The 27,671-nt window shown below is 54.9% G+C and overlaps 1 protein-coding gene across 7 annotated transcripts; it reads left to right on the top strand.

The window, feature by feature from the left end:
- On the top strand, positions 1-27,353 carry CASKIN1 (CASK interacting protein 1). 7 transcript variants are annotated; one of them, XM_043976082.1, is made up of 21 exons: positions 361-540; positions 10,903-10,954; positions 11,065-11,162; positions 11,267-11,412; positions 11,526-11,621; positions 11,824-11,954; positions 13,352-13,460; positions 13,724-13,832; positions 13,959-14,053; positions 14,637-14,754; positions 16,356-16,457; positions 16,592-16,686; positions 16,787-16,871; positions 17,000-17,088; positions 18,265-18,375; positions 18,458-18,559; positions 20,245-20,383; positions 20,535-22,586; positions 23,459-23,559; positions 23,701-23,861; positions 24,228-27,353. In XM_043976082.1, the coding sequence occupies exons 1-21, from the start codon at positions 447-449 to the stop codon at positions 24,322-24,324; spliced, it is 4,182 nt and encodes a 1,393-aa protein (XP_043832017.1). In that variant the 5' UTR covers positions 361-446; the 3' UTR covers positions 24,325-27,353. The 7 variants fall into 7 exon arrangements, with proteins under 7 accessions (XP_043832031.1, XP_043832017.1, XP_043832009.1 ...); XM_043976074.1 differs by having other exon boundaries at positions 23,698-23,861; XM_043976096.1 differs by lacking the exon at positions 361-540 and adding an exon at positions 1-100 and having other exon boundaries at positions 23,459-23,861.
- The last annotated feature ends 318 nt before the right edge of the window (positions 27,354-27,671 follow it).

Genomic DNA, 27,671 nt, shown 5'->3' with positions numbered 1-27,671 from the left:
ACGCTGGGGAAGAGGGAACCCACCGTGACTAGGGAAGGGGGGAGGGGGGAAGAGGTGTAAGGAGATGCTTGGGATCCAGGCGTCCTGGAGGCGGCGCCAGGTAACCAGGCTCCCCCAACCCCACTAACCCCCCCACACACACCCCCTCCGCCCGGGGCCGCAGCAGCCCCTCCCCCCGGCCCCGCCCCCGCCCATCCCCGCCATCCCCCCGCCCCCGGGCCGCCCCCCGCCCGTGACGCGCTCCCCCCTCCCGCCCGCGAGCCGCGGCGAGGATGCTCCGGCGCCGCTGAGCCCGAGCCCGAGCGCGGAGCCGGGGCCGGGGCCGGGGCCGGGGCTGGGGCTGGGGCTGGGGTCGGGAGACTCGGGCCGGGAGCCGGGGTTGGAGCCTGGGCGGAGCGGGACCAGGGCCGGACAGGGCCGGGCAGGGCCGGGCGGGCTACCCCGTCATGGGCAAGGACCAGGAGCTGGTGCAGGCGGTAAAGACGGAGGACGTGGGCGCCGTGCAGAGGCTGCTGCAGAGGCCGCGGCCCGGGAAAGCCAGTGAGCGGGGGCGGGGGCGGGGGCGGGGGGGTGGTTTGCTTTGGGCTGGGGGCGGAGAAATCGGGGGGGGGCTGGGAAGAGGGTGGGGGGGCTTGGGGCAAGAGGGCCCCCGGGGCGGTGAGATGCTTGCCTAGGGGATGCGGGGTCCAGAGGCGATGGTGAGTCTGGGGGCACGCATTGGGAGAATTGGGGGCGTCGGGGAGGCCCTGGGGATCCGTGAGGGCGGCCAGATGCCAGGGGAGTGTGCAAGGTCTGGGAGGGGGTGCAGGTGGGGGATACACGGAACGAAGAGATGCTGGGGATTAGGAATGCAGGGTCTGAGGGGATCCCCAGGGGACCTAGGGGGTGGGGAGACACTGGGGGTTTGCAGTGTCTGGGGGTTCCGGGAGGTGGGGGGATACGGGCTGAGGGGGGCGGTGTCTGTGGCCCCGCCCCCGGTAGCCCGCCTCCTCCCCCCTCCCCCCCCCCCCTTTAGCCAGAGGCTGCAGAGAGGCTGGCCTGGGGCCGAGAGAAGGGGGGGGGGGGCAGGCGATGACTCGCCCTCACCAGGCTCCGGAGGCGCATTTTATCCAACAGCCCAAACCCGCACCTCCCCCTGCCCTTCCATGTCGTCCCTCCCAGCACCCCCCCACACCTCAGCACATATACTCAAGAGGTTTACAGAAAGATATATGGATACAGAGATGGATGGGCACAGAGAGGGCTAGGACAGTCAGATACAGGGTCACAGGGACTCTGAGACACACAGGTGGACGCATAAGCAACTGGGCCACCTAAACGGTCCCATGTGTGTTCTTTCTCATAGCTTCACATGCTGCCTCTCCCTAGGTGTGCGGATGGGGACAGTGAGGAACAGGGTCCTAGGTCTTTGATTCTCTTGCTCTCCAATTGGGGATGAGGGGCTGTCCATCCCTGTAGCTCCCCAGGGGGACGGGGATAGGTCTTTTACACTTTTGCATCATGCTTAATAACAAAGGTTGGAGAAAACTGGGCAGGGGCCACCCTGAGGGTGTGGCTGATGTGACCATGTGTATATGTGAATATGTATGGATGCATGTATATATGTGGGGGGAGGGGGCTAAGGGCAAGGGACAGAGGGCATGGGCTCTGTGGGGAGACATAATCCCATTCCATGGCCCCTGAGGAGAAGGTTTAGACAGTATTTTACTGATAGGGAAACTGAGGCACGAAGTGGCTGAGTGACCTGTCCAAGGTCGCCCAACTTGGGGCAGAATGAGGATAAGAACTCAGGTGTCTGAGCTACTGGTCTATTCTTGGAGCCTATTCCTCTAGCCTAGTGGGAGCTCTTATCAAACAGTCTAGAGAAGCTGGGGGGAAAGGATCTCAAAGCACCCAGTGCCCCTCAGTCTCCTTCTGCTGATATGGGAGTGAGGAAGCTAGCAGAGTAGTAAGGTTAGAACCCTTGGCTGCAGTAAGCTCCCCCTGGGAGGGCCCAGGAGCCTCTGCTCAGCCTTCTGATCCTAACGCTGATCCTGGCTCAGCCAGAGCCTCCCCCAGGAGCAGGAGATGGATGGAGGGGCTGGGGGAGGGCGGGGGAAGGACGGAAGGGGGAAGAGATGGAGGTAGAAGCCAATTCCTAGAGTGTTCGAGATTATGCCTCCCTCTGCATGTGACTGACTGTGTGTGTGTGGGGCTATGGCGTGTATATCAAAGTGCATCTGTGTGAGCAGTAGTTGGCAGTCTGTGTACAAGTGTGTCACTGAGTGTTAGTGAACAATTACAAGTTGTTTGTGTGAATCTGTCCCTTGCCCCACCTATTCCCAACACTTAGGACCAATGTGGGGGAAGGGGCTTCTTGGGAAATCAGAGGAGCTTCCCCCCCTCCCCAGGGAAAGTCAGGGGCTTGAAGTACTCTCAATTCTGGGGGGCATGGTGGGGGAAGGGAGGCAGTCATTAAACCTCTAAGGTAACCAGCCTCTAGTCTAACCCTTGCCTTGTCAGAGGGTGGGATAGGGACCCACTAGGGGAACAGTGATTCCAGGTCTGTTTTTCTTCAGGCTTCCTTAGAATCAGATGGGAGACCAGAATATAGTATGCACTACACACACACACACACACACACACACATATACAGGTATAGACCGACATACACGGAAAGATATATACAGTTCCCTCCAGACTAGCAGTTATATACATCGACATAGACACAGATAAACATACATAGACACAAGGAGGTGGGAGCTAGTTAGACTAGGGGACCACTCCCTTTCCCTCAACACTCATTTCTAATCTCTCTGATCCCCCTCCCCTCAAGGCAAAGATCATACCCATTAATCACACATAGGTTCTCTCGGAAGCTCACCTGGTTTAACGCCCCCCCCCCCCCCCCCCCGCAAGGGTCAGAAGTCAATAGTCCACCTGGAAAGTCCTGAACCAGGAACATTGAGGTTCAGAGTGAGAATAATCTGTTTCTGGGCTCTGGAAGAGCTCAAAGTTAGGTACATAGACAGGGAGATGGAGAGATAGGAACTGGGAGAGACAGAGATGATGCTAGGGATAAGGAGAGACAGTGACAGGGAAAGAGAGAGAAAGAGAGAGACACAGGGACATAGAGGGGCAGAAACCCCAACTGGGTGCTCTGACTCCAAGGGGGCGGGCTTCATAAATCAGAGAGGAGAAACCCCTTCATGAATTAGCACGGTTGCCATGGTGACACTGGCCTGCTTTGGAGTAAGATATATTTTGATTCAGCAAAGTGCAGCTGGAATTTGGGCCCAGGGAGTGAGAGGGTGGGGCCAGGGCAGGGAGTGATGTTCAGTGGGCAGCTCTGGTGCTCAGAGGAAATAGAAATTTTCCTCACTGTAATCAGAAGGCTGTCTTGTTCTCCATCATCCTTTTAACCAGCTTCCCATGCAGAGGTAGAAATCTGGGATGGGAGACCATCCTCCCATCATCTTCCTCATGCCCCTGTCTGCTTCCTCCATTATCATCCACCATTCATTTCATCATCCCTCCTGTTCCTATCATCCTCTTTCACAGTCCCTTCTTCTTTCTCTCATCACACTGTCCCAGCTTGGCTAGCCTGATTGAGCTGAGTGCCCCTTGTACCCACTTCTTGTTTGGTGTGTGGAGGTGGGGCTGGGGGAATAAACCCTGGCTTTAGGCCTTATCAGTTTGGCAGAAGAAAGAAGAGGACAGGAGTGGTATAATCAGGGGCTAGGCTGTTTGGGGGGCTCACCTGGAAGGTTGTAGAAACTCAGAGAGGAAGAAGTTCTAAGTGAACTGGACTGGTCAGACTGAACTTCCTCATCTTTGAGTTTCTACAGCCTTCCTGGAGGAAGTGAGGTTTAAACCGGACCTTGAAGTATGAGTTGGACTTAGATGAGAGGAGATGGAGGGGGAAGGAATTCTGGGCAGAGGGAACAAAAGTTCAGAGGTAATTTTTGTACGTATTAGTATTCCTGATGCCCTACACAGTTCCTGGCAGATAGCAGACATTCAACATAAATATTGGGGCAGGTAGGTAGAGCAGTGGATAGAGCATCAGTCTTGGAATCAGGAGGACCTGAGTTCAAATCTGGCCTCAGACACTTGACACTTACTAGCGTGTGACCCTGGGCAAGTCACTTAACCCTCATTGCCTACCCCACCCCAAATACATAAATTTTGAACTGTATTGAATTGAGGTAGGGAGTGCAAGTGTCTTTATATTTGCCCAAGGTTACATATATAGCAAGTAAGTATTCAGGCTGGGATTCATCTCATGTCCCTAGAGTTCAGAGACCAAGTCTCTTTATACTATACCATTTAAGTAACTGCAACAGAATGCAATAAAATAGCTGTATAGAGACCGGGGGTTCTTAGGTTAGATCCTAGACTCTTCTAAACTTCGATTTTCTCATCAGTAAAATGGGAGCAGTAATATTTGCACTATCTACTCCATAGAGAATCAGGATAGAATGGTGGCTATAGAGTTGGCCTCAGAGCTAGGAAGACCTGGGTTCAAGTCTCCCCTCTGGCACATGAAGGCTTTGTGATACTGGTCAAATCACTTAGCCTTTCAATGCTCCAGGCACAGGCAACATTGCTAAAACTGTAAATAGCATGTATCACATTGCATTTGTAGAGGAAGTTCCTCTATGTCAATGTTCCTCGATGTTCCTCCTGTGTCAATGGAATTACAGGTCCAGGATCCTTATCCCTATGATCTTGTTCAATTTAATTCAACAAAAAATTCTCTTTCTGTCCCTACTGTGTGCAAAGAAAACTTTTTGGATAAAAAGGCAAAACACAAATTTACCCCTGTCCTCAAGGAGATACTGTGCCACTGAGGGAGAGAACTCCCTAAAATGTAGAGAGCTATGGAAAAGGGAGTTATTATGTGGGTGTTTTTGTGATTGGGAAGTAGGCTGGGGCCATGTTGTAAAGGGCCTTGAATACCAAGTTAAGGAGTTTGGGCTTTATTTAGTAGGCAATAGGGAGCTACTGGACATTCTTTTGAGCTTAGGAGTGAGTGATGGGATCGGGGCAGCTAAGTGGTGCAGTGGATAGAGCACCGGCCCTGGATTCAGGAGGACCTGAGTTCAAATCCGGCCTCAGACACTTAACACTTACTAGCTGTGTGACCCTGGGCAAGTCATTTAACCCCAATTGCCTCACCAAAAAAAAAAAAAAGGGAGTGATGGAATCAGAGAGGTACCTTGGGAGGATTGGCTTGGCAGCTTGTGCATGATGAAGTGGGAAGGGGAGAAGCAAAGGTTGTTAGGAGGTTATTATGCTCATCCAGGAAAGTGGTAATGAAGACCTGTTCTAGGGTGATGGCACGGTGAGTCTCAGAGAAGTGGGAATGAATGCCAAAAACATTACTCAGGTTGGGGGCAGCTAGGTGGCTCAGTGGATAAAGCACTGGCCCTGGATTTAGGAGGGCCTGAGTTCAAATTTGGAGTCAGATACATGACACACAGCTCGGTGTGCTGTGTGACCCTGGGCAAGTCACTTAACCTTCATTGCCCCACCAAAACCAAATATATATATATATATATATATATATATATATATATATATATATATATATATATATATATATATATATATATTACTCAGGTAACTTGGCAAAACTTAGTTACTGGTGGATGTTGGGATTTGAAGAAGTGCATCGCCCAGATCCATAGTTGAGGAATAATCTCCTACAATCTATATCCATGTATCTCTGTCTTCCTCTGTGTGTGTGTGTTTTTGGATGTAAGCCAGGAGAACCATTTGCCAGTGACCTATAATCATTCTGCTACCATATAATGCAAGGATCCTGAGAAGCCAAGGGTACGGTTCAACTTAATGCCTTGCCCACCTTTTTGGGACCAGAGTGGGTGATGGGGCAACCAGGAGGATCCAGGCACTCCAACCTTCCACCAATCAACCCACAAGGAATCTGCCACAATATCACCACAATTATGGGTGTGTCTACTCTCCCCTTAGATTCTGGGCTGCCCAAGAGCAAGGGCTATGGCTGAGAGAATCCAGAAATATTATTTTTCCCCCACTCCCTTAAACTTACTACACTATATTTGGAGTTCTCCCTCTATTCCCCCACCCCACCCCAGCCTCTTCGAGTCATAAAACTATTGCCCCTATCCTATGCTAAAACCTTAACTTTGTCAGAGTTTGTCTGAGCTCTAGGGGTCAAGTGTGTGTGACTTCTGTCCTTGGGGAGTCTCTTAGTCTGTAGAGAGAAGCCCCACCCCTTATAGAGGGACACAGGACACACTTGTCAGTGTCCACAGGGTACCACGTGATATTAAGGGCTCAGAAAAATGATATCTTGGGATTAGGACAGTGAGTCAGGGTGGTATCATGGGGTTAGTGTAATATCTTGGAATTGCCATGGTGATACCCCAGGGTCAGTAGAGTGATATTATGGGATCAGTAAGATTATATCTCAGGGTGAAGGTGGCGAGATCACAGGGTTGGTGCTGATATTGTGAGGTCGCTATGGTGAGATCTCAGAGTCAGTGTGGTGGATACGGGCTCAGCATGCTGCTATCGTAGCATCGGGTGCTTCATATCTAGGGCTATTTTACTGAGGTGACGCTTGGAGGTCGGTAGAGTTGTATTAGGGTTATTCATTCAGTGACATTGGGATCAGGGTAGTGAAGAACTGGAGTCAGAGCTGATATGGTGATAATCCAGCGGGAAGCTCTTAAAGTCTCTGTGTGGTCATTTATTATGTCTGCTGAGGAAACTCCTGGGCTGAAGGACTAGCTGTTTTCCCTAAAGGAAGAGAGAAAGATCCGATGACCTCAAAAAAGCCTGGGAAGACCTGAGGCTATTTGTGACATTTTGTGTGGATTTTCTGAGGGAAAGAGGGGGATGGGAGAAATTGGAGTCTATATCTTTGCCCTCCCTTCACTAAATACTAGCAGATTTCTAACACAGAGCTGGACTAGAGCTAAAAGGAGGACAAGAGGGTAAGTGTCCTGCTTCTTGGATCAATTTCCTAATCTGTCTAATGGAGGAGACAGATTCTCCCCAGCCCTGGGTATCATCAGGACAGCTAGGCTATGCCTTTTCTCTCTTGGTGTTTTTGGGTCTGTGTGACTCCTGTGTGCGTGTGTGCGTGTGTGTGTGTGTGTGTGTGTGTGTGTGTGTGTGTCTGTCTGTCTGTCTGTCTCTGTCTGTCTGTCTGTCTGTCTGATGGGGGTAGGGGATTCCTTTCTTGGCAAGGCCCCTCCCATCCTCCTGGTGTTAGTTTCAATTCCGTCCCTGGAAATCAGCCTCCTTTGCTCTAAAATGTCACCCCCTGGCCAGGGAGGCAAGCGTGGGTGACTGTGTATGTGACAGCATGTGGATCTGTGACTGTGTGGATGTGTGACTTCATTCATTCAAAAAATATTTGTTGGGCACCTATTATGTGCTAATGAGGTAGATCTGCTATGCTCTGGTGTGACTGAGCAGATGTATGTGTGGGTCTCACTGGAGAGAATCACAAAACCATAGAAGGCTTGGGCTAGAAGAGAACTTAACAACCCAGAATATTTGTGCTTTAAGGCATTTAGTGCCCAGAATGTTAGGGCCGGAAGAGACTTTGATGCCCAGAATGTTAGCTGGGAGGGAGGAAGGGAAGGAGGAAGGGAGGAAGAAGGAAGAAAAGAAAGAGGGAAGGAGGGAAGGAGGGATAGGAAGTAAATAAACATTTTTTTTCTTTCTTTCTTCTTCTTTTTTTTTTTTTGGCAGGGCAATGAAGGTTAAGTGATTTGCCCAGGGTCACACAGCTAGTGTCAAGTGTTTGAGGCTGCATTTGAACTCAGGTCTTCCCCAATCCAGGGCCAGTGCTTTATCCTCTGAGCCACCTAGCTGCCCCCAGTAAATAAACATTTGTTAAAGCATCTACTATGTTCCAGGCACTGTGCTAAGAGGTTTTTGTTTGTTTGTTTGTTTTTACAAATATGATCTCATTTGAACCTCAAAACAACCTTGTAAAGTGGATGCTCATTTTAAACTTGAGGAAACTGAGGGGGTTAAGGGACTTGCTCAGGGTCACACAGCTAATAAATTTCAGAGGCAGTATTTGAATTCAGGTCTTCCTGCCCCCACACTCCTATCCACTATACTACCTAGCCTGCCTCCTTAGGTAAGGGAAGGGACCTTAAGACATAGAAAGTTAGAGCTGTAAGAGAAATCCTAGGAACAGGAGAACCTTACAGATGATTTAATCCAAACCCCTGATTTTACATATGGGAGAAACTAAGTCTCAGGAGGATGAAGTCACATAGTCCGTGACAGAATTAGGACTAGAACACAGAACTCAACTCCCAGCCCAGAAATCTTATCACACCCTTCTCCCCATTTTCCTTTGATCCTATCGAATTTCCACCAGACCACACCCCCTAGGCCTGGCCTTAAGTCCCCACCCCCCCTCATCCTAATCGTGGACAAAGGGGCTTCTGTCCAGTCTGGAGGTCCCCTCCCCCTTGGAGTTGATTGACCCACAAACAGGTTATGTAACCAATGTCCTGGCAGGCCCAGTGGTGGTGGGGGGCCACTAGAGTCTGGCCAGGACTGACTCAGATCCGGCGAAGGGCCTGAGCCCAGGGCAGGGGCCAAGAGAGCCAGCTCTGAGGGGATTGTCTTTCATCTGTCTGTCCGTGCCCATCCGATACCCATTCATCCCTCTGGCTGCCCATTTTCCTGTATGTTTTGTCCATCTACCCGGCTCTCTACCCGACTTCCTCTTCCTTCTCTAGCAAGAGTTTGGCCTTGGTGGCTTGGGTCCCGGTTCTGGGGGAGTAACCATAGAAAGGGACAGGAGGGGGCAGTCCCGCTGACAGCATGCACTGGCAGATCCTGGGGGCTTCAGGGATCAGAGCTGAAGGAGGGGATTCAAAGAGGATGATGTGAGTCGAGAGAATGGCTGGACATTTGGGTACAGAAAGCAGGTTCTATTCTGCGGAGGGCTGTCCAGGTTGTTCTGGGCCTGAATCCTGGGGGGCAGGGGTGTCAGTGGCAGGTACAGTTGGCAGAAGGGCAGAACGGGATTTTTGGCTCAGTCTGAGGTTCATTATCAATCAGGATCTCAGTCTTGTTAGGAATGCTTCAGATATCTAGGGAAAAGAGATGGAGAGACAGATAAATACACATGCATGTACATTGGCTTCAGCATTTAGCAGGGGTAGTTCTGCTTTATGCTGCTGGACCAGGACCTTAGAGTCAGGTCCCAGCTTCTCCCAATTTATGCTGGAGATGCTGAGGAACCAGGGGAAAGTAGGGGAGGGGGTGGGGTGGAGAAGGGAAAGCAACAGCCCTATTGCTGAGTGTACAGAAAAGTGGGTGAGGGCTTCACTGAGCCAGTAGTTTAATGTTAAGGCCTTGGGGGCCTCCATCTCTCCCCAAGAGACACCCCTGTCCTGGATCTACCAGCTTTCCCAAGCCAGCCCAACCTGCCCCACCCTGTCTGCAGACGTCAAAAAGATGGATCACTCACTGGGGGAGTTATTCAATTAGTTCCCATACAGAGTCCTCAGCCTGTCCTGGAAGTGTGTGTGTGTGTGTGTTTGTGTATGAGAGTCTGTTGTGTATTCTCCCTGTCTTCCCCACCCCCCCCATGCTATATTTAGTAGAAGAGAAGCAGTAGCAGCAGCAGAAGCTGGATCAGTGCCCTGGTGGGCCAGGAGCCCAGGGAAGGGTGGCAGTGTGTGTGGGGTGGGGGTGGGAAGAGGGTTAAGGGGGAGATGCATCTCAGGGTCCACAGCCCAGTTCTGTAGGCTACTGCATGGGGTTTCTTGTAGTAGTGAAAAAGGCTCTGGAGCCTGTGGCACCAGATCTTATGATAGTCTGGCATTAGGGAAGGGCCACTGGGGAAACTGAGGCACAGATGGCCAATATTATCTGTTCCCACTTCTGTGAAATCTAGTTATAGGGTGGCGCAGTGGATAGAGCACCAGCCCTGGATTCAGGAGGACCTGAGTTCAAATCCAGCTTCAGACACATGACACTTACTAGCTGTGTGACCCTGGGCAAATCACTTAACCCTCATTGCCCTGCAAAAAAAAGACAACAACAACAAAAACCCACAATGAAATCTAGTTATAGGCAGTCAAAGGAGGAGGAGGGTCCAGCCCCAGGCCTTGGTTTCTCTATGTGTAGGGAAGAAGGTCGAATTAATGGGTGGAATCTGTATATTTAAACCTAGGGAGTGTCTAGCTGCTTCTTCCCCATCTGTGCCCCCACCTCCCATCACTCTGACTCTCCAAGTCACTACCCAACTGCAGCCATCTTTTCTCCTGTCAGTGATTACAGGTGGCACCTACTTCTTCCGGCAGCGTGATTTTTGCTCCTCTGTTTGTTTTCTCATCTGTAAAATGGGAACAGGAATAACTATATTACCTACCTGGCAGCATGGTGGTTGTTGTAAGAATTAGAAGAGGTGGTGGACTTTGTAAATCACAAAACACCATGGAAATATCAGCTAGGCAGCTCAGGGATATATTGGAGGCTGGTCTTGGATTCAGGAAGACCTGAGAATTTGGCCTCAGATACTTACTAGCTGTGTGGCCTTGGGCAAGTCACTTCACCTCCATCTGCCTCAGTAAAATGGGGATTATTAAAAAAAAAAAAAAGCATCTATCCTCCCACAGTAGAATGAGCCTGGCACATAGTTATTATAATTAATTACTATTAACATGGTGAATTTCAGTGTTGGACTTGGATTTGGGCTCTGACTCCTCTAGAGCCAGGCTATTGACTTTAGGCCTCTGTGAATATACATGTTCTTGGGTTGTTTTTTTTGTTTTTTGGGGTTTTTTTGGAGAGGAAGAAGGGGGTCTTTGACCTCCTTAATATGGCCTGAGTCAGGGAGAGCAATACTTTCCCATTCATCCTCTTCACTCCTTCTCTCTTCCCTCCTAGAACTTCTGGGCTCGGCCAAGAAGGTCAATGTCAACTTCCAGGACCCTGATGGGTGAGTTGGGGAGTCATTGGGGGACTCTTCCTCTGGCCTGTGGATTGGAGGGGGTTTGAGACGAGGCTGGATATCACCCTAATGTGACCTTCCCATCCCATTCCCCTTAGCTTCTCAGCCCTTCACCACGCTGCCCTCAATGGCAACACCGAGCTCATTGCCTTGCTATTGGAGGCCCAGGCCGCTGTGGACATCAAAGACAATAAAGGCAAGTTCCCCCCATTTCTGCTGCTCACTCCTCCCCACTCTGGAGGGAGGCCCTAGGCCAAGACAGGGGTCAGGGTCTAGTTGACCGTCACCATCCTACCCCAGGGATGCGGCCTCTGCACTATGCAGCCTGGCAAGGCAGGAAGGAGCCTATGAAGTTGGTGCTGAAGGCAGGTTCCGCTGTGAACATCCCGTCAGATGAGGGCCACATCCCACTGCACCTGGCCGCCCAGCATGGGCACTACGATGTGGTGAGGCCTCCGGGCCGACGCAAAGGGAGGACCAGGGTGGAATGGGGTACCGGACCTGTACCGGCTCTCACTGATTTCCTTCTCCCCCTTTCCCTTCCCTGTGGGACCTGCAGTCCGAGATGCTCCTTCAGCATCAGTCCAACCCCTGCATCGTGGACAATTCGGGGAAGACGCCTTTGGACCTGGCCTGTGAGTTTGGACGCGTCGGGGTAAGTTTCCATGGGGCCCTTTGGTTGGGGACGGGGGGAGTCCAGGCGCTTCTGTCTCTGGAGCCTGGGGGCTGCACGTGGGGAGAGCAGATTGATAAAGCCTGATCCTGTCCCTCCCTCCCAGCTTCTCTGGCACAGCAGCAACACCCATGCTAGGAGCTGTCCTGATTCTCCTCCCTTTCCCCATTCCATCCCCCTAAAGGTGGTGCAGCTGCTCCTGAGTAGTAACATGTGTGCGGCCCTACTAGAGCCTCGGCCAGGAGATGCCACTGACCCAAATGGCACCAGCCCCTTGCACCTGGCAGCCAAGAATGGCCACATTGACATCATCAGGTGTGCTCTTGGTGAGGGATAGACTAGAGGGAGGGAGGGGAGGCCCTTGGATTTTTTTTTTCTTTTTCTCTATTGGTTAATTGACCTGTCTTTCCTGAATATTCCCTTGTCCCGGTTCCCGGTCTCATGCCTCTAGGTGGCTTGGTATATAGAGATCTGGAGGTGGAGTCAGAATGACCTGAGTTCAGATCCAGCCTCAGATAGTCACTAGCTGGGATAATAATAGCACCTACCACCAGGGTTGTGAGGATCATATGAGATAATACTGGTTGGTTTTCATTCAAATACCTGCCACGTAGTAGGGGCTTCATGAAGGTTTATTCCTTTGCCATCCCAAAGAGGAAGACAGAGAAGGAGCAGACCTTGGCCCTGCCCTTAGGAAGTTCAAGATCTGGGAGGGAAACAGAGAAGGAACAAACCAGGATATTGTCATTGGGGAAGATGCTCCCAGTCAGTGAAGAGGGCTAGATTTACACAGAAAAAAGGGGAGAAAGCTGGATAAGGCTATGTGGGAAGGAGTTCTGGATTCTGGGCTTCAGCGATGGGCACTCAGGGGAGAGATGGTAGTCTGAGCTGGAAAGATCAAATATAGTTTCACAGAGGTGGTGTCATTTGGATGGGGTAGGAGGTAGGGGTGGTGAATAGGATTCCTGGCGAGGAAGACAGTGTGAGTGGTGGGAATGAGCCTTGTATATTCAGGAGAGGAGGAGAGGACAGTAAGGAAACAGACGCTAGTGAGAGCAGAGAGAGAAATCTAATTGGGTAGGCTTAAGGTGCAGAGGGCATTGAATGCAATCAAAGAAATGTGGTTTTTATCTGGTGGGTAATGGGGAACTATTGAAGGTTTTTGAATGGGGAAGTAATGTCATCAGAGTAGGGCCTTATAAAGATTACTTTGGGGGGCAGCTAGGTGGCGCAGTGGATAAAGCACCAGCCCTGGATTCAGAAGGACCTGAGTTCAAATTTGGCCTCAGACACTTGACACTAGCTGTGTGACCCTGGGCAAGTCACTTAACCCTCTGCCCGGGGTGGGGGGGAAACCAAACCAAAAACCAGAAAGATTACTTTGGCAGTAAAGGATGAATTTGACAGGGGGAAAAATAGAGGCAAGGAGGCCAGTTTGGAGGCTGTAGTAATAATTCTATACCCATCCCAGATCGTGGGTATAGGAGTGGAAAAGAGAGGACCATAGATCCAAGAAGATATAGCTCCTGATAGGGTCATTTGAGAAGGGAGAAGGAGAGAACAGGAAGAGTCAGATTTTTCTGAGTCTTTGACCTGAGGGATGTGTGATGGGGGTGGGGGGAGGACTCATTGCCAGAGATAGGAGGTTGCAATGAGGCCTGGCCTTGGTGTCCTGGTTCACCTTTGGCCCTTTTGCCTTCCCCCATGCCCAGACTCCTCCTCCAAGCTGGCATTGACATTAACCGTCAGACCAAATCAGGCACTGCCCTGCATGAGGCCGCACTCTGTGGGAAGACGGATGTGGTTCGGCTCCTGCTGGATGTAAGCTCAGGGAGGGGGAGACAGGCTTGGTGGGGTCAGAGTCCGGGAGAGAAGGGCTGGGGGCACCAAGATCAGGAGTTAGACAGAGGTCAGAGACCTCCGGGGTCCTTGGTTACCCCCGCCCCCCACAGCTCCCTCACGGTTGCTCCGGATGAGGCAGTGGGTTTGGTGCCCATTTTCTGCTTTTGTCCCAAGCTCTTCCAGTCCCCCCCCGCCAGGGCCCCAAGGCTCCCCATCTAAATGTGCCTTCCCCTTCCAACCAGAGTGGAATCAATGCCCATGTAAGGAACACCTACAGCCAGACCGCGCTGGACATTGTCCACCAATTCACGACTTCCCAGGCCAGCAAGGAGATCAAGCAGCTGCTGAGAGGTGGGAAGATGTGGGGTAATGAGGGAAGGGGGGACCTGAGGAAGCTCGGGCCTAGGCAGCCTTGGATGGCATGATGGCCGGCTTCACTTCCAGGGACGGGGTGGGTTTGTTCTCTCGTGCCTCCAGAGGCTTCAGCGGCCCTGCAGGTGCGGGCAACGAAGGATTATTGCAACAACTATGACCTGACAAGCTTGAATGTGAAGGCAGGAGATGTGATCACTGTAAGTGGGAGAGCAAGGAGCTTTCCTGTGGGAGAATTGGTCCGGGGAGGAGGTGGTCAGTGGGTGGGGCAGACCAAGGTCAGAGACTTCCTGGGTCCTCGGTCTCTACCCCATCGCCATTGTGGTCATTCTGGATGAGGCGGTGGGGAAACGTGGCCACTTAGGGAAATGATCATGGGGAGCCACAGCCTGTGAGAAGACGTGGACGTGGCAGGGGAGTCCGGGCGGTGGGGGATTATTCAGCTTCCAAAGGAGGGTTGGCTCCAGGACAGGAGGCAGAGCTGTGCCTGTCCTCTAGTTAATGATTTAGGAGAATTCCTGGTAGGTTGGGAGTCACTAGTGACACCAAGAGGCCCTCGGTCACCCATGTTGAGGCAAAGCTTCATTTCCTGCTTAACTTGATGGCAAAGGGTGGGGGATGGGGCCTGCTGAACCCCTCCCCCTGCTGTCTCTGCTATTTTGCTCGTACAACCCCAGTGTGTTCATGTTGGGGGATGGATCTTCCCTGGATCATGCTGTCCTGGGCCCCAAGACCCCTCAGAGCCTCCCGTAGGTCCTCAACCCTGCCCCCTACTTGGTACAGGTCCTTGAACAGCATCCCGATGGCAGGTGGAAAGGCTGTATCCATGACAACCGGACTGGCAATGATCGTGTTGGCTATTTCCCGTCTAGCCTAGGCGAGGCCATCACCAAACGAGCAGGCAACTAGTCTACCTTGAGCCTCATCCGGGCTTCTACCCTCAGCTTTGCCCTTCACCCCCCACTTCTCATCTTCACTCCTAAACCTTGCTGTATCCCCAACCCTAAACCCTCTCACCCTGAGCCCTGATCAAACTCAAGTTTCCTAGCCCTGGACGGTTCCAGGGACAGTTACTGACTCTTGTCCCTGGGGCTTGAGAACAAGACAGGCCCTCTCTGGGAAGAGAGAACTGCATCCTTCTGCCTGGCAGTAGGGGGCAGGAGTGGCTCCCTTTCCTTCCCCTTCCTTCCCCTCCCTTCCCATCCCTTCCCTTCTAACATACAAGGTAGTGCTCCCTTCTTGATCCTCCCTCCCTCCCCACCATATCCGCGTGGCTCAACCTTGGCATGTGGTATCTTATGTTCATGCTGGGTATTCAGAGACCTGAACATGGATGCACATGTGCATGAGTGTGAGCACCCCTTGGCCGTGGAAATGAGAACGGGCTCCTCTGACACTCCCAGAGAACCCAGGTCCAGACAGGAACTAGGCAGAGGACAAGCACCCAGACCTAGCGGTCTAGGCTCCTGTAGAATCATAGCTATTCTGGGGGAGGTGACCCAGAGGTCGGCGTTTAGAATCTGGAGCCTAGGGCCTTCCTATCCCCTTAGCCCACTTCTTGCATCACCCCCTAAAAATACCCAGATGAACCCAGTCTCCCCTGGAGCTGAGGTTGGGGGGCAGGGTGGAGGGATGTTCGCTTGACTCCAATTCTGCTGTCAATGCTGCTATTTCCTCCCTCCATCTTCCTCCACCCCTTCTCCCCATCAACATCCCTCCTCCCTCCAGCTGTTCCCCAGAATGCCGTTGTTGGCAGCGGTCCAGCGGAGCCCCAGACAGGCTGACTGCAAACTGGTCTCCTTTGAATTTGAGTGTTTCCCTCCCTTGGTCAGTGGCAGCCAGTGACTCAGGCCCCTCACTTGCCACTTTGTCTGTCTCTGCATTTCTCTCCCATTTTCTGAGTCTCTCCTTGTCCCTGTCTCTGATCTCTGTGGGTATCTCTGTGTCTTTCTCTCTCCTGCCCTTCTGTAAGAGCTCAGAGAGGGAAGGACAGTTTGAGGAGCTCACCTTCGGGGAAATGGAGGTGATGTTGGAGGGAATGGGGAAGGGTTAGGAATTCTATCTGCCTGTTCAATTTCCTCTCCATTTGCTTTCTGTCCCTATCCCTTTTCTGTCTGTCCTCAGCCCACAAAAAGCTGAGCAGTCAAGATGCAAGGCCCCTGTTTGATCCCCCTGCTCTGAAGAACGTCGGGGTTTGGGGCTGTGGTACAAGGGGGAGGGGTGAAAGGGGGGAGAGGGAAGGGTTAACCGGCCTAACCCCTGGCTATGGCCGGCTTGGCTGCTTCTGTCAGAGGCCCTAGCCCACTAAGAGAGAGGAAGGGTATTTGGGCTTTCAGGGTCCTGGGATGCTCTGGAGGGGGGGGGGTTGCTGTTTGGCTGCTGTGCTCACCCTGGGGAGTCCAGAGGGGCCCAGCCAGGGCCCCACTCTCTAAAGTAGGGGCGTTAGTGTCTTTCTAGAGGTAAGGGGTCAAGACTCAGAGCATATCTGTGTTGTATTCGAAGGGTCCCGAGGAGCTGACATGAGCCCATCCCACCTGTCCCCTTCCCAGGGCAGTTCTGCGGCCCCTCCAGAGGAAATCTGGGTCCTGAGGAAGCCCTTCACTGGTAGGGAAACCAGGGCAGGGCAGGGCAGGGGCCCCTCTCCCTCATGGGCATCATCAACTATAGCCAGCAAGCAGCGCCTGGAGGAGGGGTCGAGGGAGTGGGCATCGCTCCTGAAGCTTCTCTGGTGTTGGAAGGTGCGGACCGCAGCGGCAGCCTGGGCGGAGTAGCCAGTGGGAGAAGCGGGGGCAGCGGGAGCCATGCTCTGCACGCCGGCTCTGAAGGGGTCAAGGTATGACTGGACAGATGGGAAAACGGGTGGGTGGGGGCCATCCTGATCAAAAGCCGGCTCTTTGGTGACCGTGGCCAGGTCTGTCCCTTTGCCTTCCCAGCTCTTAGCGACTGTGCTCTCCCAGAAATCTATCCAGGAGTCAGGTCCAGGGGACAGTCCAACTAAGCCCCTCGAGGGGCCTGCAGGTGAGACTCTGGTCACTGACCCGGCCCCCAAGAGGCCCAAATCTACCTCCTCTCTCTGGGTTTGCCTCCTTGGATCTGAGGCCCTCAGCCTCTGACGAACGTCTCCCCCTCTCCCTCTTATTGCCCAGGTCCCTCTCGTGCCCAGCCTGTGACACACACAGGCCAGGCCTATGGCGAGCAGCCACCCAAAAAAATGGAGCCGGCGTCTGAGGGAAAGGTGAGGGGACAACGTGGGGCTCTTCTCAGGTTGTGGAACCGCTTCTTTTACAGGGACCCTATTGACTTGGGGGAGGGAGGGTTAATGAAGGGCTTGAGGACAGGAGGCATCTCTGAGGGGTTCAACAAGAACCTGCCAATGTCTTTCTTGTCCCAACCAGACCCCCTAGATGGGGTAAGAGAGGGGGATTGTCCCCTGAGAGGTCACGGAGGAGGCCCAGGTCAAGCTTAACCCCTGTCTGTCTGCCCGTCTGTCTGCCTGTCTGTCTGTCGGACCAGGCTGTCACCAGTGTGGATATGTGTATGTTTCTGTCGTGATGGGGCGGTGTGGTGTGTATGCAGGGTGCGTGGGAAAGCACGTGGATGTGTAGAAGATGAGGTGTGTGAGTTTTAGTAGAGGAGTATCATGTGTAGAAGATGTTGAGTGTGTGTGAGGTGTAGGGGTGGGGCATGGGGGGATGTGGGGCTAAATTCTCTTGGGAGGCCAGCATGTCACTGGGCTCCTTGCTCCTGGGCTCTCGTCCCTAGGGCACTGGGGGACCAGGTGAGGGTGTGGGGGCAAGAGCCGCTCTGGGCAGAGATGATCAGGCCTAGTTCTGATCTTATGGACAAGTTTTCTCTTCCCTCTGTGCCCACGCACCATTATGAGGCTATAAACCTGCCCCAAGGAGCCTTTAGGGTTAGAAGAGACCAGGCACGTGGATCTTGGGCTAACACTAAGACACAAACACAACTATTACACACACACACACACACACACACACACACACAATTAGGCTTGCCAGAGGGCTGTTTGGACCCTGGGGGAGCGGTCCTGGAGCTATGGATACAAAGATGGAGGAGGGCTAAGGGAAGGAGGTGCCAGGCCCCTGGACAGTGGCTGGACTCTGCTGGAGGGGCCCGATGGAGGGCCAGAGGGCTGAGCAACGCTGGAGGAGCAAGGCCAGGGAGAGGAGGAGCAGAAGCCGGCACTGGGGAGGGGCCTGGATGACAGCTGCAGCCCTACAGATGACCGAGGCCAGGCTGGAGAAAGAAGCAGCAGAATTGGGCTGAGCGGTCCCAGGAGAAGCCGGAAGTGCCCTACCCCACCCCACCCTACTCCACCCCACCCCACGGGGCAGCGAAGGCTTGTCCACCAGCGGCCGGCCTGCAGCAGGTGCCTCCTTGTGTCTTCCAGAGTGCGGAGGCTGTGACCCAGTGGCTCGCCACCTTCCAGCTGCAGCATTATGCCTCCAACTTCATCACCTCTGGCTATGATCTCCCCACTATCAGTCGCATGACCCCCGAGGTGAGCTGGCCACTGGCTGGGCCCAGAAGATGGGCCCCGGGAACCCCGCCACCTCGGTAATGGGGCCTTTTCTCTGCCCTAGGATCTCACGGCCATTGGTGTCACCAAACCTGGCCACCGGAAGAAGATAACCACAGAGATCAACAGCCTGACCCTCCCCGACTGGCTACCTGAACACAAACCCGTAAGACCCTTCCCGCCTCGGCTGTGGCAGAGCCGTGGCGGGTATGGGGAGGGCAGAGGGTGCTGCCCCACTCTGGAGCCCCAGGACAGACAGACAGTCGCCCTCAGCACTGGAGCCCAGTGGCTGCCCAGCATGGGGCATATACCTGCAACTTCACGGGCCCCATCAGAGCCCGCTGGCCTGGACGGAGCCGCTTCCCCCAACCTGGCCCTGGGGAGACGAGTGAGGCGATGTTTCGGTCAGACACTGAGGATGGCACCTTGGGAGCGGCGTGGGCCCTGCCGGCAGTGAGCCACCTGTCCAGCCATCTGTCCATCATGGGCATCAGAGCTGGCCTCCCCAGCGGGGCAGGTCCTAGGGCAGTGGGGCATGGCTGGGGTCTGGGCTAAGAGAGAACAAAAAAGAGAAGAAGATGCTGAATAGCTTTTATTCTGTTAAGCAAGGGCCAGGGCTGAGAGCAGTTATTTATTAAGCATTTATTAATCACCCACGGTGTGAAGTCCACATAGCTCAGCATCGTATGCACACACATAGCTTACCTCTCACACACCACCGGCTCAGGCCCACACAATCATCACAAGCCCACTGAACCCATGCACACATACACCAGTGAAGAGCACCCTGGAAAACAAGTGGTTTGTCCCAGGTCGGTCACTCCCACTCATGGGGTGACCTCCAACGTGCCAATTAGCCCTTTGTTGGCCTTATTTTTTTCATCTACTAAACAGGGGTGGGGGAGAAAGATGGGCCAGGAAAAATGAAAGGCTCTGTCAGTTCTATTCCACGCCCAGGATTACTCTTTGTCCAAGGCCCACATAGTTCCTTCTCTTCTTGTGGGGATCGCCCAGGCACACGCATGACTAGTGGGGTCAGTAGGGGGAGGTCGCAACATCCCAACAAGCACATGCCTATACTGGGGCTCAACACAATCATGTCCCAGAGTTCTTTCTTCCTCTTTGCCTCTGCTTTGCTCAGGGAAGGAGAAAGTGAAGGTAGCCATGATTGTGGTGGGGAGAGGAGAGAGGATGGTGAGTGTGAAAGAGATGAAGCTGGTGTGTGTGTGTGTGTGTGTGTGTGTGTGTGTGTGTGTATGTCTGGGGAGGTACATGTATGTAGGATCTGGTTGGATGTGTGTCCATGTGTGTTTGTGTAATGTAGTGGGGGGGGTGGACAGATGGTTGGACCAACGGCTGGCTGGCTGGCTGGCTGGGGGAGGAGGTGGTGAAATAGTCACATAGCCCTCCCCGCTCCATATATCTGGGCAAGGCCACAGGTGTGTTACAGACACAAAAGGTTGGATGCTTTGATGTCTATGGTGGCGTGTGGTGAATGCCAGTGCCTGGGCAGGCCAGGCTGGGCTGGCTCAGACTAGGAGGCCTTCCCCCCAACCCCTCAGTACTGGCCTCTCCAAGGTCTTAGGCCTAGAGCAAGACTCAGGTCAATGTCTACTGTCTGATATTCTCAGGATCTGATTTCTGAGGCACCTGTTGACCGTCTGTCTGTCTGTCTGTCTATTCTTTCCCAGTCTTTCCTGACCCCAGGCACAAGTTAGAGACCCTGAGTGACTGGGAGGGGGGAGGTAGGGGGAGATAGGCCAGGGAGGGCCTCGGGGGAAGCCTGGACCTACCTGTTCAGGCTTGGCTTGTTCTGAGACCTAGATGGGCCTTTGCTGTCTTCTTCCTCAGGCTAACCTGGCTGTGTGGCTTTCCATGATTGGCCTTGCCCAGTACTACAAAGTGCTTGTGGAAAACGGCTATGAGAACATCGACTTTATCACTGACATCACCTGGGAGGACCTGCAGGAGATTGGCATCACCAAGCTAGGTAAGGTGCCTTTCTTCCTCTACCCTGCCCACCCTTGCCTTTTCCTCTGGGTGACCCAGGGAATACCTGTGTTAGGGCCTTTGTGATTGGGCAGTCCTTTAATTGTCTCCATGGCACGGTCAATCTAATCTGCCATGTGCCTCCTGTCCAGGGCACCAGAAGAAACTCATGTTGGCAGTCAGGAAGTTGGCAGAGCTGCAGAAAGCTGAGTATGGAAAGTATGAAGCAGGGGCCCTGCGCAGGAAGGCCCCGCAGTCACTGGAGGTGGTGGCCATTGAGTCTCCCCCACCCCCGGAGCCCACCCCTGCTGAATGCCAGTCACCCAAGATGATCACATTCCAAGACAGCGAGCTAAGTGATGAACTGCAGGCCGCCATGACGGGCCCACCCCCGGGTCCTGAGGGTGGGGCCGAGAAGCCCACCAACAGTCTGCCCCCCACACCTCGGGCCAGTGCCCTGCGTCATGAGCCCAGCCTGAGCGGGAGGGCACGACACATGAGCAGCTCCCAAGAGTTGCTAGGAGATGGGCCTCCCGGACCCAGTGGACCCATGTCCCGTAGCCAAGAGTACCTGGCTGACGAGGGCGCCTCCACTCCTAGCCCCAAGGAGGCCCGGCCCACTCGTCACGGTCATGGTGTCAAGAGAGCCAGCGTACCCCCAGTACCTGGCAAGCCCCGACAGTCCTTCCCCTCCGGTGCTGCGGGGGGCCACTTCACGCCCCCTCAGACACCCACCAAGCCTCGTCCTGCTTCACCACAGACCCTGGGTGCTCCACACAGCCCAGCCCCGGCCACTGCCAAGGTGAAGCCTACCCCGCAGCTGCTGCCTCCTGCCGAGAGGCCCATGTCTCCCCGTTCGCTGCCTCAGTCCCCCACCCACCGGGGCTTTGCTTATGTGCTACCCCAGCCTGTAGAAGGTGACAGTGGGCCACCCCCGCCGACAGCTCCTGCCCCTATGCCCGTACCTGTGTTGTGTCTGCCCCCCGGGGCTGTGGGGGAGGTGGAGGAGGAGCCAGGGCGGCCCAAGAAGCGGGCACACAGCCTGAATCGGTATGCAGCCTCTGATAGCGAGCCTGACCGAGATGAGTTGATGGTGCCCGCAGCCGGGCCCTATGCCACGGTGCAGAGGCGGGTGGGACGGAGCCACTCGGTAAGGACCCCTGCGGGCAGCGATAAGAATGTCAACCGCAGCCAGTCCTTTGCAGTGCGGCCCAAGAAGAAGGGGCCCCCTCCTCCCCCACCCAAGCGCTCCAGCTCTGCCATGTCCAGTGCCAATCTGGCAGACGAGCCGGTTCAGGATGGAGAGGGTGAGGACGTCAGGCCCGAGGAGGGCCCATCAGGTGGGCGGGCCCAGCGACGGAGGGCCAGCGACTTGGCTGGCAGCGTGGACACAGGAAGTGCAGGCAGTGTCAAGAGCATCGCAGCCATGCTGGAGCTGTCATCCATTGGGGGTGGGGCCCGGGCTGCCCGTAGGCCCCCGGAAGGCCATCCCATGCACCCGGGGCCGGCCGGGCATCCTGCTAGCCCCGAGCCTGGACGTGTGGCCACAGTACTGGCCTCAGTGAAGCACAAGGATGTTATTGGATTGGATGGGGAGGTCGTCAACCGTCGGCGCACCCTCAGTGGCCCTGTCACTGGGCTTCTGGCTGCTGCGCGCCGTGGGGAGCAGGCCCCCCCAGAGCACATCCCCTTCGCGGAGGAGGGCAGCCTCACTATTAGGCAGCGGCCACGGGGCCCAGCCAAGGGGGAGGGGAGCGAGGGCCCTCCGCTGGCCAAGGTGGAGGCCAGTGCCACGCTAAAGCGGCGCATCCGGGCCAAGCAGAGTCAGCAGGAGAACATCAAGTTCATCTTAACCGAGTCTGATACAGTGAAACGGAGACCCAAGACCAAGGAGCGGGGGGAGCCTGGGATGGAGCCACCCCCACTGTCTGTGTATCAGAACGGCACGGGCACTGTCCGCCGGCGGCCGGCCTCTGAGCAGAGCGGTGGGCCTGCAGAGGTGCCCCTGCTGCCTCCACCTGCTGCGCCCCCTCCTGCCGACCTCGCCCATCTGCCGCCTCCACCCCCACCTGACGGAGAGGCCAAAAAGCCTGCTAAGCCCCCGGTGTCCCCCAAACCCGTCCTGGCCCAACCGGTCCCCAAGATCCAGGGCTCACCTCCGACCACCTCCAAGAAGGCACCACTTCCCAGCCCTGGCAGCCCAGGTACGTATACCCCTCTTTCCCCTGAGCATCTGTTGGAGGGAGAAGAGGTAGGGCAGACACGGTATACAGGACCTCATGAGGAGAGAATCTACACTTTTCTTAGGATCATAAGATTTAGAGACCACCTAGTTCAATCTCTTCATTTTCTAGATGAGGACAGTGAGGCCCAGAGGGGCTAAGTCTAAGGTCACGCAGGGAGTAAAGGGCAGAAACCCAGACTTTGGACTCCAAATGCCTGAAATCTGCGTGCTGCACAAGGACCAACCCAGGCCTCCCGCCTCTTCCTAGTCCTCCCTTCTGTTCACCCGAGGTGGGATGAGGCAGTGTTTTCTGGGATGCTGATAGACATCATGCCATTCCCACGGGCTCCTGCTACACCAGGGCCCACACATGGGCAGCCACCTCTTTGTAGACACACACATACACAAATCGTGATGCCAGGGGCTGGCTCCTGCTTCCCAACTTCCCTTTTTAAACTCTGTGGCCACAGGGTCAGGAGCACCGCCCCGCCCCCCCCCCCCCCCACCGGCTGTCTTCCTCTGCATATAGTGTGTCCACCACTCGGAAGCTAGAGTCACTGAGCTAGACACTGCAGTGCTCCCCAGCACCCATCACGGGCCTAGAACACATTGCCTCGAACACATTGCCGCCTTAGCTCGCCCCAGGAGGTCATCACCGGGAGGGTTCAGCCTGCTTCTTTAGGTTAAGACACCCAGAATTCTTTTTGTTTAGTGGGACCCTGTTCCTCCAGGGTCCCTGACTCAGGGTGGGTCCCAGTGAGGAAACGGAGTTGTGTGTCCACCAAAGCAGGATCGAGAAGGTCTGAGGATTGGCGTGGCTGGTAAAACGCTCTCTCTCTCTCCCCCCAACAGAGGTGAAGCGGGCCCACGGAACGCCCCCTCCGGTGTCTCCCAAGCCACCACCCCCGCCCACAGCACCCAAACCAGTCAAGGCCCCTTTGGGACTGCAGTCTGTGAGTGCCAGCCCCACACCCACACCCTCCCCTGCCCGCCAGGCACCTGCTGCTGCCGCTACCAGTAAGCCAGCCAGCACGCCGCCCTCACTCTGTGCCAGCCCTGCCAAGCCCCCATCGCCGGGTGTGCCCCCCCAGCAGGTGCCCATCAAGCCGCCCCGAGCTGCTGTGGCCATGCCCCCCGGAGACGCCAGCGCCAGCGAGAGTGCTCACCAGAAGCTGGAGGAGACCAGCGCCTCCCTGGCCGCCGCCCTGCAGGCTGTGGAAGAGAAGATTAAGCAAGATAATGGGCAGGCAGCTGAGTATGTGTTGAACCCCCAAGGCCACTGTCTCCCTGTTTATCCTCCTTTGTTTTTTCCCCTGGTCACTATCGTCACCATCCCCTCGGTCACTGCCCCCTGCCCTTCTCCCCATCACCCCCTTAGGCTCACTATCCCCTTATGCGCCCCTAGCCAGTCACTGCCAGTGATTGGGCCTGAATTCTGATTCCAGCTCTGCTTTTTGCCCATGCGACCTTGTGTAAGTCATCAGCCTTTCTGGAACTCATCTTCATGGACTAGATGACCTCAGGGTCCCTTCTGGTTCTAAATCTGTGATCCGCCATCCATTCTCCCCGCTGGTCACTATCTCCCCCGTCACCACCCCCGATTTCTGTCTCTCCGTTTCAGTTCGGCCACTGAGTCCAAGAGCACGGTCAGCATCCTGGATGACATTGGCAGCATGTTTGACGACCTGGCTGACCAGCTGGATGCCATGTTGGAGTGAGCCCGTCAGGTGCCCAGCCAACCTCAGGACTCCCCCCCTTGCCCCACCCCGGGCTCCACACACAGAACTTTACCTCAGGATTGGGCTCCAAGCCGGCCATCCACTTGGCCGCCTTCTTTGTGCTGCAGGCTGGGGGGGGTGTGCTCTCTGGGGGGTTGGCCTCCTTCATGGAACCCCCTCCCCATCTGGCCCCTTGCTGCTGCTGTCTCCTTGCCCCATCCTTGACCTCTGCCTGGCACTGACCCAGCCTCCAGGCAGGGACTTGGGCTGGATGAGGGTGTGGAGCAGGTGGAGAGGTTGGGGGGGCAAGGACTCAGAGTCCTTGGGGGCTGGAGTATTCCTGGGGGTAGGTGGGAGGAGACTGAGGGGGTCACCCCCCCTGCCCTAGGGCCTGGCTGATCAGATGGTAGTTGGCGGTCAAGCCCTGGTAGTTGGTGGTTGGGATGTTGGGGTGGGGTGGGGGACTGGAACTGAGAGCAGTGCCCTTGAAAGGGGTCCCCACCCCTTGCCCTTCCATGCCCCCCCTGATCACAAGCACAACCTTTCGGGGGGCCATGAGCAGAGCAGGAAGCTGGGGTCAGAGGTTGGCCTACCTTGTCCAAGGGCTTTCTGGTCCCTGGTGATGCTGCCAGTGATCACCTCACAGCGGCCCTGGGCTGCATTCCTCTTGCTTCATGCTCCCCACCCCTACCCCCTGCCCCATGATGCAATAATAACAGCTGGGTTAGCTCTTCCTCCCTCCTCCTCCCCCTCCTTTAGTCCCCAGCAATCTATCTGGTATGCACCCTTCTCTATCCATCTCCACTACTACAGGGAGAAGGGGAGGGGTTCAGTTCCTGGGCACAAGCCCCCAGGCCTCATCTGGGGGCCCTTGGTCTTATGTCAGGCCCCTAAGGGTGACGAGGTGTCGAGGGTAGGGTCAAGGCCTGGCTTTCCAGGGTTCCCTGTGCCCAAAGGACAGCAAGTCTAAGTGGGGCTGGCTGGAGGTGGAGACAGTAGAAGACAAGAAGGCTTGTGGGCTGGGCTGGCCCTGGGCTCCCTGGACCACTGGAGGGTGGGGGAGTACCCCCCAGAGGCAGGCCCAGCCCCGCTACCTTCCCCTTCCTCCCAATCAGCCGCAGAGCACAGGCCTGACGACCAGAGGTACTGCACAGGAACTGATTTCGATTGGGGATTCTTGGTGGGGGGGGCGGCAACTGCCTCCCCTTGCTTAACTTCTGGGGCTGGGGGTGGTGGTGCCTCTGCCCCAGCCTCCCCCACCAACTGGCCCCATCACAGCACAGAGAGACTGGTCCTGGGGTGAGTCTGCGGGGACAGCTCCTCCCAAGGCTCCTGCCCTCAGACTGACCCAGGTCAGTGTGCTCCTAATGACCGCACCCTGCCCCTAGCCCCAGAGGGAGAGGCATAGACCAGATAATAAGCTATAGAAGAGTATTAATTTATTGGAAATGAGCTGAGGCAGATTTTCCCAGATATCCAAAAGGGTAAAAACTTTAACTTTAACAAATATATATTTAAAGAAAGAAATATTATTGATTCTATAGAAAACCATTTACCAACCAAGAGAAAACTGGATTTTCGTTTGAGACAAAAGCTGTCGGAGGCCCAGGCCACCTGTCTTGTCTGTCTGTCTGACTGTCTGACTGTCTGTCTGTCCCTCAGTGGTCAGACCACTTTCCCAGTAGCACAAACAGGAGGCTTCCCATCCTCCAGAGGTGGGACCAGTGTCCCTGGGGGCTCCGCCAAGTCTCCATCCCATCCCCGCTGCTCTTCTTTCTTCATCTCTTTCTCTGCGTTTGAAGAACTCGAAGGATGTGCCTTGTTTGCTGACGGGCTGCGTCCCCGGGCACCACACCACAGAGACCTTCGGGCACTAGGGGCTTCCCTTCTCCTCCTCCTCCTCTTGGGTGTGGCTGCGGCCCTGGGGAGTGTGAGTGAGTGAGTGTGTGTGGAGGAAACACACACCGAGTCAGAGTCAGGCTGTTTGTGTGGTGTCTGCCTGTCTGCTTTGAGGGTAGCTGTGGGTGTGGATGAGGGCACAGTGAGGTGTGGATATGTCACACAGAGTGGGGCCGTGTATGTGTGTTGGTGTATCCTTCTATGTTAGCACACGTGGGTGTGTCTGTGTAGGGCGAATGGAGTGTGTTGGTGTATAATTCCATGTGTTTTGGCACATCTATATGGTGTGTGTGTGTGTGTGTGTGTGTGTGTGTGTGCGCGCGCGCGTGCCTGTGAGGGCATGAGTGACCCTCTAGAATGCATCAGTGGCTATTATTCCTGCACCAAGTGGCCAGTGCAGACCCCACTCCAAGTTCCAATGAACACCTTTGCTCGTGGTCTGAAAAGTGTTGTGTGGTCATTCCTTTTCTCCTCCTTTCCCCTCCACCCTCCCTGAGACCCCCTTTCCTGCATCCTCAAAAAGTACTGGCTGGTCTCTATTGTTGTGTTTGCTGATCCAGATGTGTTGGGCACAACTTTTGACATTTCTTAAACACTAATTTTTTAAAAGCCTGAAACTAGCTGTTGTGAAGACGACTATGTGTGTGTATACCCCAAAGGCCTCTGGGCTGGGGAGACAGGTGGACGGACATAGTGTGCTCTGTGCTGGTCGTTTGGTCCAGATTCTGTATTGTGCTCCATTGTTCCGGCTGTCCATCTCCCTTGGTGCTCCCCACGCTGTATGTGTGTGTGTGTGTGCGTGTATGTGTGCGCGCTGCCATCTCCCTGATGACTGGTGATGCCCCCTTCCCATGGGGCTGAGGCTGGGCAGCAAACATCCAAAGCACCCGGACCAAGGTCCCCCGACACAGCCAAGAGGACATCACAGCCTTGTCATTGCCACAGTGGATGAGATTCACAGCACCCAGGCCATCCATCTGTGCATCTGATCAGTGTGTCTGAGGGATCCGGGCCCTGGACCGGACTGGACTTTCTAGGATCTGTGTGCCCGGCCCTGTGGGATGGTGAGTGGTCTATGCAGCCGTCTGCGCTTCCTGCCATCGGCTCTCAATAAATGTCAGAAAATGGAAGTGCCGGCCAGTTTTTTTGGGAAGGTGGGGAGCTTATGGTATCTGGTTATCAGAAACTGGGTCTACATGGGAAAGTGATGCTACCATCCCAGTGACGAGTCACGTTTGAGATACTGAGGCACACTCCACTTCACTTTCGTGGGAGAGGTCATTTGGGGTTCTCTACGCAGCCTCGGGCAAGGCCAGAGAATCTAATATGGCACCAGCTGCTGGGGGAGGGAGGGCAGAGGGGGAGCCTGACAGGAGGTGCTGGAGAGAACACAGGCCGGGGCTCTGGAGCCAGCAGATGGGTGGCTGGACTGGTGCAGTCAGGCCTCC

This window comes from Dromiciops gliroides, chromosome 1, assembly GCF_019393635.1.
Source record: "Dromiciops gliroides isolate mDroGli1 chromosome 1, mDroGli1.pri, whole genome shotgun sequence".
Classification (NCBI taxonomy): domain Eukaryota; kingdom Metazoa; phylum Chordata; class Mammalia; order Microbiotheria; family Microbiotheriidae; genus Dromiciops; species Dromiciops gliroides.
This window is presented reverse-complemented; position numbering and strand designations above follow the sequence as displayed.

Excerpts from the sequence above, each read along its gene's own strand:
- CASKIN1 (XM_043976067.1), top strand. The coding sequence starts at position 447 with ATGGGCAAGGACCAGGAGCTGGTGCAGGCGGTAAAGACGGAGGACGTG. Across the intron at positions 14,054-14,636 it reads AGGCAGGAGATGTGATCACT|GTCCTTGAACAGCATCCCGA; the intron begins GTAAGTGGGAGA and ends TACTTGGTACAG. Across the intron at positions 16,458-16,591 it reads CCTGAGGAAGCCCTTCACTG|GTGCGGACCGCAGCGGCAGC; the intron begins GTAGGGAAACCA and ends TGGTGTTGGAAG.